We start from the raw sequence: 15,244 nt of genomic DNA on the forward strand, positions 1-15,244 counted from the left end.
TCAGTTTTTTTTTAAATCATGTTAAAGCACTAGGAAGGGTGTAATGAAAACATGGAAAATTACAAGGTAAATAGTAAAAACACTACTTTTATTGACTCGTCAAAACCCAACTAATTAACAACATTTGACGTCAAATAAAGCCATAAAATGTGTGTACTCAACCAAATATTGAAAAACCAGGAAATTGAATCATATTGCTACTTCTTCTTAGTCTTGAAGAGAATGAAATAGAAAGCTTACTTTCGTATTCGTAGTGAATGATGTGTATAAAAACATTTTTGTAATGCGAAAGACGAATAACTATCGACGAATACGAAATCTATCAGAGCTGCTTGTTATAATATTTTACTATAAACTCTAGTGAGCCCATAGAATATTAATTAAACGGGTTTTTTTTTGCTTAAAGTCTGTTCGTATCATATTATATATAGATATAAATTATTATCCAAAGGTTTAAATTTAGACCCCAGTCGGTGAAAATTACAAAAAGAACAAACCTGCAGCAGATCTGTTTTGGCGTTGAGGTCGTGACGCAATTGTGTGACCAGGTCCCGCGCGCCACGCAATTCTCCCTCGAGGGCGGTCACACGTGCTTCCAGTCTCCCATTAGCCGCTAGCAGCTCCTTGCCGATTCGAGCCGTCAGCTCCAAATCCTTCTCTTTCTGTAGACAATATCAAATTATAGTCAACAGTCTTCGTGTCAGCTAACAGACGCCCACTGCAAGACATCGCCAAAAATCGGTCTCCAAAGGTGGGTCTTTCACTGCCACTATCTACCGAATTCGCGCGGTTTTGACTATGACGTTGACGCAAACTAGTGACGGGCCTACCCACGTGGGTTGTCAATACGTATTGACAACTATTTCAAAACCTATTAAACCATTTATATAGGCCTGCAGTCTACGAATTTTGTGGTTGGAACGTTTATCATCGTCGTTTATCATCTTGAAAAATGTAAAAATTTAAATTTTCACTTAAATCAATTTCTACGTTTACGAACGTGCAAAGAGTATGTATATATATATATATATATATATATATATATATATATATATATATATATATATATAAGAATTATTTGAAAATATGGAAATGTTAACCATAAAGAACAACATTGATTTTAAATATTATTAAATTATTCACCAGGGCAATGATACGGTTAATATAAACCAGACCAAAAATAACTAAATGTTATTAAGGAAATATTCTTCTTTACAATATTTGTCTATAAATAATAAGAAACCTGTTTAAAATGTCCAAAAAAGATCAAAAATTTTAAAACTTGCATTCAATGCGTTAAAAGTTGTTTAATTCACTTTCTCACATTCGCGAAAGCCTAAGACATCAGGCACCTATTTTTTATTTCGAAACACTGGAACAATGCATGATTGTAACTCCTATGTAAGAAATGATTGACAGACAGTTGTAGGCTGCTTATCTACGACAAATTAGATTTAATGCTAAAACAATTAAAAAGCTATTTCAGGAAGCAATTAAATTTACCTCTTCTAAGAGCCGTGTTACCGCTTCGATGTCATTGTAGGTCTTTGTCATTTGGCTCACCCTGTTGCTGCATAGAACTGCAAACAGAACACTTTTACTGTACTAAGAAAATAAACTACATGCTTGTTTGCAAACATTAACAGTTGATAATGTCAACATTTAGAGATTATGTTAGGTGCAGTGTCTTCATACAAGCTACAGTGATATAACCTTTTTAAGCGAACATTTTGTTTGTGTAATAAAAGAATCAAAATAACCAATATATGTAATTTAAATAAATGAATTTCATTTGGCCATTTTATATCAGTTTTAACAATGTCAGTAATTCACAAGTACGTTACCATTTTTACATAAATACATTTAAAAAATCACTTCCAAAACATAATATAATACAAATATGGTATAAATTAAGTAGTCCTAAATCAAAATAACGATATTTTTTTTTGTTTCCATGATTGACCCCACGATCAAGATGTGTGCATGCAGCAACCGAAACGAGAGAACTCCGTTTTCACATAACTTTCTCTTCTCTCCATGTTCGTATCTAATGAAACACTATGCATTACGCCTCTAACAACTGCAAGTAAAAAGACCATACCAGACATAATGGATATGGTAAACTAACACTTAAAACTATTGTAAACGGAAAGTGAAACCCCAGTGAAGTGTAAAGAACTTATGCGCTACTTGCCAGAACCGACACTGATAAGATACAGAGTGTTCAAAGACAACTAATAATTAAAATAAACACTGACCCGCTAAGATATCGTCGATGTTTGTCGCGCTCATTGGATCTAATTCAATCTACGATAACATTCTTTAACAATAATCAATATAGAATATAAATTAAATACAATTCTTGATGAACGAACTGCAAAGATAACAACGCTCGCGAACAGAACGGCTAAGTAAATGACTGCGTACAGAGAGTACGCCGGGGAAGCAAAACAAACTGTTCTATTGTGCAACATGGGAAAAATGGAATACAAGAGACAAAACATGCTCACAATTTCTTTATACGTTTGGTGTCAACAGTCACATTATATCAGAATTACCATGAGATTTCAATCACTTTATCTAATATTAAACAATATGTTAAAAGCATAGTACACACACAATTGCATAAAGATTTAACAGAACAATATCTTTTGTCTAAAATATTTTTTAAATGTATTTTCCATAAACTACATATTAACCTATTGTGTAAATATCTATATGACGGTTGCATGGTAAAGCATATAGTGTCCTTTGACGCATATTTGCAGATCCTTCACATTGTTTACAACTAAAAGCGTAAATCGTGCGAATTTGATTTAACTTAATAGAACTTTAGTGGTACGAATCGGTCAAACTAACATATATGTTAATATGTTATACAATGACGGACATACCGTCTCGTGAGTATTGTTTGTGATTTCCATCGTATAAAATGTTTTATCGATAAAAATAAATATACATAGTTAAAATATTTTCTTACGTTACAAGAACTCTCTGGGAAAAGATATAATTAACAAATACCTTTCAAAGAACCGTATGTAATTTTTACTGCATCTTACCTAACATCTCTCGCCGTGCCGTGTAACGGCGGATATCGATTGTTAACAGCGACGTTTCTCTCACGACACCAAGGGCTTTATTGCGTGTCGCAAAATATATTCGTAAGTTACAATGCAACTTCATAACTTGAGTTAACTTCGTCATTAACTATACTAATTAGTTTTACATACGTTCAAACAAGTTAAATATCCACATTATATATAGATATTAAAAGTAGACAGAATTACGCAGGACATAATCCAGGAATAGCTTATTTATTTATGCCCATTCGGCACCATGCCAAACACGAAACACGTGTTTGAAAAGTATTCAGCACATTACCATGAATTTTTTGGAACTCTTGGATATGTATCTAACATTTGAAAAACTAAGTAAATAATAAAAAAAATAATAACCAAATAAAGAAAAAATCAATGTTTCTTGTATTTTATATTCATTATCTTAACTACTAGACTCGACATTATTTAGGTTTTGTACGTATAAAGGTTGTTTGATGATGTCTTAAGAACATATAAAAAAATTACACTAAAATCAAATGTTCATCATAGACGCCCGGGTAGACGTGTCAATTTAATAACTGAATTAACAACATTTCGTTAAACAAGTGCTTTAACCGCACACTAAATGAGTTCAACCACAACAACAACCATTTATATTTCCTTTTAACAATCCATTGTCTCCCTGTACCTGTGATCAATAAAAATGAATCATGTATTCTATTGTGTGTATATGTTAACAATTGATTGGATGGTATGTAGATGAGATCGTGTTCGCGAATCGATGATTTGGGTGACATAGCTGAAGCATTCATTAGTTAACTCTTTCGCTACGGGGTCTGTGTGCTCTGACGGAGTAACACCGCTGAACGGTGATCGATGTAAGCTATACGTAAAAATGAACACATCGCGGAGATCATGATCAAGTGGTCACCAATGTCGCAGGAGATGCTCGTACATAAAGGGTTCTTTAAGCAAAGTTCGTAGCGAAAGGGTTAAAAGCAAATAGAATAGCAGATATGAGAGAGCAGAACTGAAAAGCAGAAGATAATTGGAAGGATCAGAAGTTGCGTCTAGCGATGAGATGTCCGAAAATCAATGCGTTATTTGTTTGTAGCCATGGCCGTACCTCGATCAAGGAGCAATGTCCGTATGACGCGAAAGTAGAGGCGTCCGAACCTGTCTCGCGCCACGTGGTACAGGAAATCTGGGTACTCGCCGAGGCACTCGCGGAGTTCCGAGTCGGGGAGGAAGCTGAGCTCTTGGAAGAGTTCGCGATCGAAGCCGGGCGGCGGCGAGGCGCGCGAGCCGCCCGCGCACCCCGCGCCCCACCCCGCACCGCCCTCCGCCGTGACGCGCCCGACCTGCGGACATCGGCCCCGCCCGACCCGCCCCGCACCCCCGCACCCGCACCCACCCCGCACAACCCTCTAGCACTCACGCCCTCTACTGTTCTCCATCAATGTTTTATTACAAATAAAGATGAACGCTTTGTGTTACAAATAACATTGCTGCACTTCACTAATTTAATTGTTTACTCTGGTAAATCTGTATAATAAGCCCTGTTTAAAATTGAAAAATATTCATAAATTCAACTTCCTATGCTACGCAGTAAACCAGTTGTGGCGGAGAGCCACCCTAAGCCTCCGCCTTCTGAATATGTCACTTTGAAGTTGTCATACTGAACGGTCATAATAAAAAACCCTGAATCGTTAGAATTAGACGAGACCAAATTCATAACAAGTAACGGAAATCCATTAAAAAGATAATAGTAATTTATGAAAAGATATGATAAATCCAACCAGTAATAATGACACGTCAATTTCTAAATATTTATATGACATTTTTAATTATTCATTGTTCGACCAATCAAACAAAAGCAAATCGTTGATTGTCCAGTACAGTTTAAAAGAGTTCGTAAATAATGAATTCTTTTAACAATAAAAAGCAATGTTTATCTTTACAATCAGTGATTACGTAATTCACGCCTTGCGGCGACAGGTCTTGTTCTTAATGAAATCAGTCAGCATAGCGTCATGGTCAGGAGGAAATAAATGAAATACATTTTACATTAATTGCTAACTAACCTCGCTCTATAAGTGTTGCCAAACGTTATGGTTCGCCCTCTATTCTAAAGCGTACGTTTTAATAAACAAACGAAAGATAAGTTCGGCCTAGATAAGAAACTATAAAAGATAATAGAAACGTGTTCAAGTCATTTACAAACATTGAACATAAAATGTATTGTAGCATCTAAATTTTTTTTTTCGCTAAGTGTTGGCCTAAAACGCTACGAATAGTGTTCTACTCTTGTATGAGAGGAAACCTAGTATTCTATGAATTTTCATAGCGATTCTGAATGTTTCTGGTTCCGTTTATACCTGTCTAAAAACTTTAATTAAAAGAAAGAAATATAGTTTAAAGATTAATAATTCTCATGAAAAATAAACTTTCAGTTTTATAGATTTCATACGAGACTATGTTGTAATATTGGAGGCGGTGCAAAAGGTCGAAAAGCGCGTGACTCAATAACTGACGTCAAACAACCTTGTCCTGATCGTGTACTGCTTTTTGACACCAACTTTACCGCACCCATTTAGACAAATTGTTATTCAAAAATAAAATATATGAATGTAATATCCTTCAAAGCGTTTATACAATGTACAAAAATATGCTACGTATACGTGAGAAAATAAATAAAGGTCCGATAAATATAACGCGATGTGACGACGATAATTTCGCAATCATCTTTCCGACAAATGCACTTAAAAGTTGAGTTTTGCATTTGTTTACCGACCCGCACTCAAGGAGTTTTAAAAAAAAACTGTTCTTAATTTCTCACGACATTCTGTATCCGTGCAAATTGAATAAAATTTACGCAATTTTTTATACTTTTTTTCTTAAATCTTATTTTATATTTTAATTAATCATTAAGTCTCGTCTGCGTTATAAATTTAATTAAAAAACAAAAAGATTTATTCATATAGTTTAATCAGTCTATAATAGACATAATGTAGGTTGAATGAAAACATGAAACCTATCAAAAGCGTAATATCGATCGCATTAAACACACGGTAAAACTTTGGAACTGGAACGTAGAAGCAGCCATCACGGCTAAGGCCTTGGCCCGTTTAAGCAAAGAATCCGCCCCGAGAATTTAGCTTGCCAATTTATTCAGCGAGATGATTCAGGGCAACGCTATTGACACACGGCAGGTTATTATAGAGAAAGTAAAACTTGACACGTGAAAGTTTCAAGATCATCTGAATTATAACTGACAATGTAGACATATATAAAAACAGTACTCCTAAAGAGAAATTTTAAATCATATATAAATAACAGTAAATGAATTACGATGCTAATGTGATTATGATGTATAATTAAAAAAAAAACTTGACGTTTCTCGTTTGTCTATTAGGTAGGTAATAAGAAAATTAAACTTGAAACTCTATGAACACTATGAGTGATAACGATAAGACCTATGCTATCGCGCTGTAATTAAATCTTTCCGTTTGCAGAAACAAATGAATTGTTCAATTTCTTTTTAATATTATTCTCGGTTTGAATTCGAATCGAGCAGCATTTGAATACTAATTACAATTTCTGCTTCACCGCGGTGCGTTTTAACGTTAGCTGTAACTGTGGTTGCGTGTTATAAATGATGTTGTAAAATTGAAATGAAATTACTGATATATTTATTGAATAAAAATAATTATTACATTAAACGTATGATTGGATAAAACGTCAAGTTTAAAAAGTTAATACTACATGACGGTAGAAAAGTACCGTCCACACACCTTCAGTTAATTAAAAAAAAAGTGTTAAAAGGTTTTTACATTTGAGGTTAATAATAAAATTTTACAATGAAATGCACATGTAAGCATCACTATTTTCAACACGTGACCACAAAACACAAATTATTTCACCGCCGGAAAATTGAGCAAAAAAACGTCCACTCCTGTCCGCAACGCGGTTTAAACTAAGAAATGTACCTCCTGGCCAGTTATAATGTTAACAATATAACTGTTAGAGTTGATCACGCGATTCTACATCTTATTGTTATAGCGATTAAATTGATAATAGCGTACGATGTAGTCAAATTTATGCAATTGTACTATGCATGGCCAGTGAGTTATATCAAATACTATTTACCGTAGGGTTGACTGCACCGATTTCAGGCGTTGCGAATGGATCAATATTGAAGGAACGCCTTTAGTTACATTATATAATCAAATTTGAGTTTTAAAAAAGAACTTTAAAGACATATTACAAATTACATTATATAAAGCAGGATAAACCAGGTATTTGATAAATTAACGCTTCATAATACGTATAGGGTAGATATAAGCCTATACGAAAATACACTAATTTACTGCAAGCGGCTAAACAAATCAAATACCAGCATCTTACTTGGCTATCATATAAATAATTATGCAATATTATATGCAATTTACAAGTATCATAGCAAAACTATTAATTTAAAATAATAATAAGTTTAGGGTATATAGTATATGGTAAAGCTATTTAAATATAGTTTTACATATATATCTTTATACTAACAAAATAAGCTATTAAGTATGGATTTTCTCTCACGGTTAAGATAACGTGTGGAGGGCGCAGCTGTTGCGCGCCTAGGGCGGCGCCGTCGTCGCCATCGCGGCGCTATCCCCGAGCACTCAATCGATATCGAGCCAACTCTGCGTCGAATGTAACGCGCAATATACAACCGCCCTTTTAAGAAGCGATGCCATCTGTGCGAAATTATTCGCCATGCGGTACCTTACGTAAATGAGTGAATGCGTACTGGTTGGGATCGATGAGTTCTTGCGGTCGTTTTGGCGTGCTATGCGAGGACTCGGGTGACATGTACGATACTATATCGGTCAGTGCAGTTGCACCATTGCTATGTTTAGCGCAGGCAGCCGCCGCTCTGTCGGCTTCGTATCGATCGGACGCGTGTCGCGTGTGTACCGGCCCGCGCCGCACTGCTGTCCGTGCCTCGACCGCCCCGAGCGCCGCGCATGCGCTGTGCCTACACAGATGTGACTGGCGTTCCACGCACAATCGAAATTCTTATCTCGTTAACAACCATTTTATTGAAGTTTTCATTCTATTATTACGATATTAACGACCTTACAATTATCACAATGTTCGCGTGATAATAAAATAAATTTAGGAATGCATTGATGTAAATATCTTTTGAAGTAAAAGTATACAGAGTCGGTGAAGATTTGTTATCGATTAATTACATTTTATGTAACATTCATTGAGCTGCCCACTATTATTTATAAAATTATCTTTGCATCACCTTGGATTGACTAGTAAAGAATGCCTATACGGTATAGTCTATCATTACACAAGTTTTAAAAAGAGTAAATAAATAAATATACAAATAATTGTTATAATCGAGAATCCGCAATTCTATAAAGCGGAGACTAATCTCATATCGTGTACGAAAGAGATTGTTGCAGTCTACTATAAGGTCAACACGTAAATTTACATAGTACATAAACTCAGCAGCAAGTTTTCGCAACGTGTACTTTTTAATGTCCCATCCAAGTAAAGAAGAAAAAAAGACTTATTTGATTTAAGTCGCACTTACGTAACATAGTTTATATAAAAAATTAATAAAAAAACTGCTTTAAAATATCGTCAACGAACAAAAACTTATTACGTAGCAGGAAGTATGTTTACGAGATTTGTTTATAAAATACAACCGCTTGTTGGTAACACATAAATATGCAAATAAATTCAGTGGTGAAACACCTTTCCAACTTTGAAATATAACTCACTTCTTTATTTTAATAAATAATTGTTTTGTAACTACTCATGGGTCGGCTTTTACTATTTATTTCGGTACACATACAAATGGTAACGTATAGATATAATATTGTTAAGCTGTAAAAATCACATAAATACTCAAATCTTTAAGGTATTATTGTAAAATAATGTTAACATTGATATAAATAGGCCAAAGTAAACTAAAAATGATTTTCCGAAGATTTTCCGTATAGAAAGGGAAAATACAAATTTTTATTATACATTTATTATTTTCATAGGACTCAATTATGCTATTTCACTTGTCATATTTGTCATACTCTTGGTGATTTCAATCCGATCTGCATGAGTGCTGAAAGGCCTACTAGGAAGTTACTATCGTTTGTTTATCATCACCAAGCTTCGCTTTAGATATTTTTAACTTTTAAACCTGCCCTAGCATATGCTATTTAAAGTATTTTTAACTTTGTAGTAAAAAAAAATTACACACATCATATGCACTGAATATTGGTGACAATAATTAACGTAACAAAACTAATAGTTATAAAATCCATACGATGTACCGTCATTTACGATAAATAAAACGATTTTTCTGATCGATTTAATATTTAGTTACTAAATACTTACTTTGTCAACTACATTAAAATATGTAGGTAAAAAGATTTATCACAATTTATCTGATTTTTATTGAAGAAAGAAAATTATTAACTTTGCGCAAGTGATATCCTGACATTGAAATTGCACAAGTCCTATAAGTTATACTGTTATGCGGAACATTAATAAATAAAATTAAAAAATAAAGTGAAATATGTATGTTCACGTGTATTTTTAAACATCCACTTAAAAATCGACAGGAACTTTTCGGAAAACCAAAAGTAATATTACTTTGTTTGATAAGTCAAAATATAATACTACTTAAGTAATAACATAATGATATAATAATAAAAGAGTACTTACGGAAGTAATTCAGCGTTTCCCTGATCTGATCAGGAGTGAGTGCAAGGTCGTCGGAGCTCACAGGCAACGCCGGCGAGGGTATAAACCAATCCTGATTCTCGTACCCTTCAAAACAATGTATAATTTTAACATTTATGAGACTGGCAACATTGTGCGGATAAAAAAATTAAAAGCACTGTTGGTTATGATGAATCACACAATGTCCTTGTTTCATCCAGTTCGTACTTGATTTTTATAACACATATTTAATACGGTTTTATTTTTACCCATTGGATACTAACGTGTGCACATCACTACACTCGCGTTTTTCGAGCAAGAACGACTAAACTGATAATCCAGGGCGCAAGGTTATCAATATAAAATAGTATACATGGATGTCACAGCGATAACGCGAACAGCTTTATTTAATTAAAACCTTTACAACTGTTAAAACGTATACACTGTACCAAAAATGAAACCTAAATAAAGTATGGTAGTCGCCTTACTGGATTAAAATTTCTAGTTTCGATCAATCTGACAAAAGGGCCTTAGAAACCGGTTCCGTAGAAGCAAAAGGTACTTGTTTATAAGATATCTTTAGTTAGAAGCTTTCACTTGATCGAGTGCATTAAATATGTAAATATGCTACATTCCAAAATCAAAACATCAAATAAAAACACTTTTCGACCTAATTTTAAGTATTCGTATCAAGCAATAAAACGTTAGAAAACAAATATACCGTCGTACTAAACAATTAATCTTTATTTGATGCTCATCATTGCACACGTAAAATAGAAACATTAAAAGTTATTATAACATAAAAAAGTACAATGGGTAGTTAATCACTCGAGGCAATTTTTTACAGACATAGAAGGAACAGGTAGTCAATGTGTACATTGAACGAGACAGTCTAGAACATAATCCTAGGATAAACAAAAGATTCGGACTAATACTATTTAAACATTTGTAGCTTAAGTTTGGATTCTTCACTTCTTTCAAGGTTTAATTAATCGTGGCCGCAACACTTACATAAGTACTACTCCTCTATAAGCAGCTTATTCAAAATATGATTATTTATAATCTGTCTATGAAGATTTAACTTATATTTTTATATATAGCATTTTGATGGTTATGTGAAGCGTATACCATTATGCAAACAGGGCTATACAGAAATACATTATTGAAGGATTATTACCTAACTACGCATATAGATACGATAAGTGACCTAAAATGTTGCATATCCAACGGCGCCATCAAACCAGGACAAGACCTAAGAATGCATGGAACTCAACGTACTATTCGCGATTGAACTGAGCGCATATTACGAGACCGGTCGGACGCCTACAGCACCGGACTGCGGCCGATGACTCGAGCGATGAGACACCATTATTAATAGTCATCGCGACGCCGGCGCCGGAAACCTAACCTCGAACACTTAATGGGACGGAACAGTGATTATGTCCACAGAACAATATTCTACAATGTGCACATTCTGCAACAAACTTTCTACACATGCTATTTGTGTAACAATCATTTCCCTCTTTGTACAATAGCGTTGCGGAAGGTTTTTTTATGAGAAGAAAGTCATTTTATAATAACTATCAACGAACAAGAACTACGAATAATTAAACTTTAAATAGAATTTAAATCATAAGCTCAACACGAAAATCGGATTGATTTGGAAACTCGCACCTTAATTTTCTATTGTCTTTACAAGTGGTGTAAGTTGAAGCTAAGAATGTCTGGTTGCAAAAAGTAATATTTTTTATTACAATGCATCGTTTGTTAACTCAAACAATAAAATACTTTGGCCATGTTATTGGAATGAAAGACGACACTACGGTGATATTTGTCGTCCAGGGTACAGTGAATGGCTTAGATTAAGAGGTTGCTTTAGATCAGGAGAATCGATTCGGAATCGATTATTGTGCCTTAAAATAGGGAGACTTTGTGAAAAGAGTCCTGCAAAAACGAATAGGAACCGTTTGTTAACATTAAATTACAAATAATTAAGTTAGTCACAGAGACACAAAATTTTTAACATATAAAATTATAAACGCTGGGCAACGTTCGAGTAATTACTAAACATCTAATCCAATATCCCTCAATGCGCAAAAGACGAAGGTCTACTACAAATATGTGTTACCAGTATATATTTACAAGCTTACACTCGCTAAATGAGCCATAGAGAGGACTATGCTCAGGATTTATCTACGTGATCGAATCAAGAATGAAGAGATCCATAGACGAGCTGATTGGCAAGTTTAAATGGAAGGCTACATAGCTCGGAATATATAGCTACTATAGTCCACTCCAAAACCCAAGGCCCTTGCTTACCACGGACGGGCAAACGCAACGTAGTTCGTCCACCCACAAGGTAGTAAATTGTTTTCGGATTATTTGGTATGTGATAAGTAACAAAGACACGTTCACATAGTTTGCAATGGAGCGTCGCTAAAAATATTTTTAATTATGCATAATAAGCAAACAATTGCAAGTAACGGTGAGAACAACACCGATAAAAGCCGATAAGGTGGTATTCAAAACCTTATCCTCGAACACATCGATCGTATTATCAGGCGTAGAACACTAAGGTGAGAAAACACGCTAGAAGAACAATTTCTTTCGAAGAAAGCTAGTAACCAATGATTACCGCTGATAATTACAGGTACTAATTAAAAGTTGTGTTTAATGCCATGGACTACTGCAGCTAAGATATACAGGGTGATTTGTTATATGTTTTAAAGCTTTAAGTTGTAAATGTGTAGTTCATTTACCGGCGAAAAGCTTTAAAGTTATTACACCTATATCCAATAATCCTGCACAAAGTGATCACTGTTAAATATGTTACATTTATTTATTTTTTATAAGGGGGACCGGAAAATTATGTCGTTTCTATCGACATATTTTACAGAAAAAAACAATTGATTTTTACTAATCAGGCATTGAAAATTTGTGTAATAGATGGCAAAAGGTCGTTTGATAATGAAAGTGAATAAATTTTAGATTAGAAATAAAAACTTGTTAAAAATGTAATTGTATGAATTTAACTTAAGAAAGCGACATGACTTTCCGGTCCCCCTAATATTTAAAAGCGACAGGCCAATAATAGTAAACACTAATTAGTTTTCGTAATACAAATTTCGAAAACGCTTTTTGTTACTATATTAATCATTGATTTCTGTACGGAGTGTACAAGACATTAATTGACAGCGGCTTATACATTCACCGCTTGAAAGCTATCATATGTATCACCCTGCATCTTCTTGAAGGCACAACTTTCCTAACGATAATTTCTATCAGATAAAACAATTTGAATATGATATTAAAATAACATATTCCACTTAGAAATATGAAGAAAATAAAATATTGAAAAAATTGTTTTAAGTTCCAAAGAGTTCCTCATATGATTTATTACTCTGACAACTACAAATGAACCTGCTTCCTATATGTATATTTTAGTATTTAGTGCAATGAATTTTTAGCTCTCTAAATATACGTTCGACGACGAAAGCAAATGCGCATTATTTGTTATGTTCGGATAACGAGAGATATTTGTTTTGTGGCCTACTTCTTATTTTATGTATGCGTACCATTGTAAGTTACTTCCAATCTCAATTGCAATTTTTATTTGAAACGGTAAAAAATATCATATGAGTTTTTTTAATTAATAGACAGGTGATATTTTTTAATTATATTAATGCAATAACACTGTAACAGGTTTAGTGATATTATACAATGTACAATATCATCTACAATATCTGAATTTTTTTGTAATATCTATTTTATTATGGCACCCTTATAGTAACATTACAAAGCGTACAAACATAATACATAATATTTACAACTTAGTAATAAATGCTAAAATCGGCTCTTAAGAAATTTAACATATATTGTAAAATAACAAGCGTTTATATCGTTTTTAAAAAGAAGGTCTCCGAATAATGAAACTTGGCTTGGGAATATTTATTTCATTAATTTAGATAATAAATGTTGCCGATGTAACAAAGAATACTGTTTAATAAACCCACAGACAGATGTTATATGTTGATATTGTATGATATTTCACGAGGATATGATGGAATCTACCCATTAAGTACATCAGTTTAACTAAGATGTGCCTTGAGCGAAGCCTATGGGCTGTGACAATACCCCGTCTCTAACCTTAGGACTGTGACAATTTCCCTATGACAAACCAGGGACTACCGAGCACATGAGGTTGGACTGTCTTGCGCCAAATGCCTTTAGATCAGGGTTGAGCAACACTCACCCTGCAGGCCATTTTAACATGTTTTTTCGACCCGATAAGAATTTCTAAAATTTAATTAATTTTATTAACCCTCTCTCATCATTGTAATAAAACTAATTATTATAAAATGTCAGTATATAGTAAACCGAACCAATGTGTTTGTGATGAATTACTAAAACAGCGAATTATTCAAACGTAATACGAACGCGACGCGCCTGCTGGATTTTTTTGTACTAAATTTGCATATGAAAACTACTTTATTTTTTAAATTTACATTTCTATATTATGTTTATTATGAATACAGTTTTGTAGATTATTTATAAAATTTACTTGATGTGCGACCCGCGCAACAATTTTAAGATTTAAAGTGGCCCGTTGATAAAAATGTTGCACACCTCTGGTTTAGATAATGGTCTATGGTCGAAATATTATGTCTTTGCGGTTTCCTATTTTTCTTTTAAAAGATACATAAAATAAAAAATACAAGGTTAGAGTAGCGTTAGGTTCTATACATCCACACCCTTAAGTTGCAACTGAAGTTATGATATGGAATATAAATATAAAATTCTGAATGAAATATAAAAATTTGCGCAGGGCGGCATTTGCGCTACTTATTCAGGTAGAGGTAGATAAATTTTGTTATTTAATTTGATAATCTATATTGTACGCGTAAAATTAGGAAGAAAAATATAGTAATAACAAATACAATGGGTGGTCTAATGAATCGAGGCAATTTCATACAGGCAACCATAATATCTAAACAAAAGCAGCGGGTTGTCGAACTGTTCTAGATAGTCTGGCATATGATAATCGCATAAAAAAAAAGATTCGGACTAATAATAGTGACAAATCTGGTGCTTAGATTTCGGGATATACACTTCTTTTTAAATTTGTTTTGTTTATTAGTTATGTATTTCTTATAACTAATTATTAATATATTTATACTTATATAGATTTGTTTTATCTCTCCACTATTTTATATAAGAACGAACGAACAAAAAAGAACAAGAACGAACGAACGAACAAGAAATTGCTCTCTATTAACTGGATACCCCTTATAACGAAATAAATAGAAGGCGTAACGTGTATTCTAAAGACCGTAACGTCCTCTCCCTGACTTCGTTACAACACAATATCACTACTGAGCCTACTATATTCCTCTGTTGAGTCATCGTCGTCGTCGTTGTTTCAACCCGTGGACGCCCACTGCAAGACAGACTTCCAC

The 15,244-nt window shown here is 33.8% G+C and overlaps 1 protein-coding gene across 9 annotated transcripts in view; it reads right to left on the reverse strand.

The window, feature by feature from the left end:
- Positions 1-15,244, reverse strand: part of milt (trafficking kinesin-binding protein milt) — a 34,069-nt gene that overhangs the window by 10,600 nt on the left and 8,225 nt on the right. For 5 of the 9 annotated variants that reach the window (XM_068773342.1, XM_068773336.1, XM_068773337.1 and 2 more), the window contains 3 exons: positions 9,792-9,896; positions 1,504-1,580; positions 498-662 (listed from right to left, as the gene is read on the reverse strand). In XM_068773342.1, coding sequence (XP_068629443.1) covers positions 498-662; positions 1,504-1,554 — 216 coding nt within the window. In that variant the 5' untranslated portion in view covers positions 1,555-1,580; positions 9,792-9,896. Of the gene's footprint in view, positions 1-497; positions 663-1,503; positions 1,581-2,258; positions 2,290-4,185; positions 4,366-7,649; positions 7,722-7,860; positions 8,051-9,791; positions 9,897-15,244 lie in introns of those variants that run through there. The other 4 variants (XM_068773341.1, XM_068773340.1, XM_068773343.1 and 1 more) reach the window with 4 other exon arrangements.

This window comes from Battus philenor, unplaced genomic scaffold (assembly GCF_028537555.1).
Source record: "Battus philenor isolate CCGP_79_NKW_IND1 unplaced genomic scaffold, ilBatPhil1.0.hap1 SCAF_6, whole genome shotgun sequence".
Classification (NCBI taxonomy): Eukaryota; Metazoa; Arthropoda; class Insecta; order Lepidoptera; family Papilionidae; genus Battus; species Battus philenor.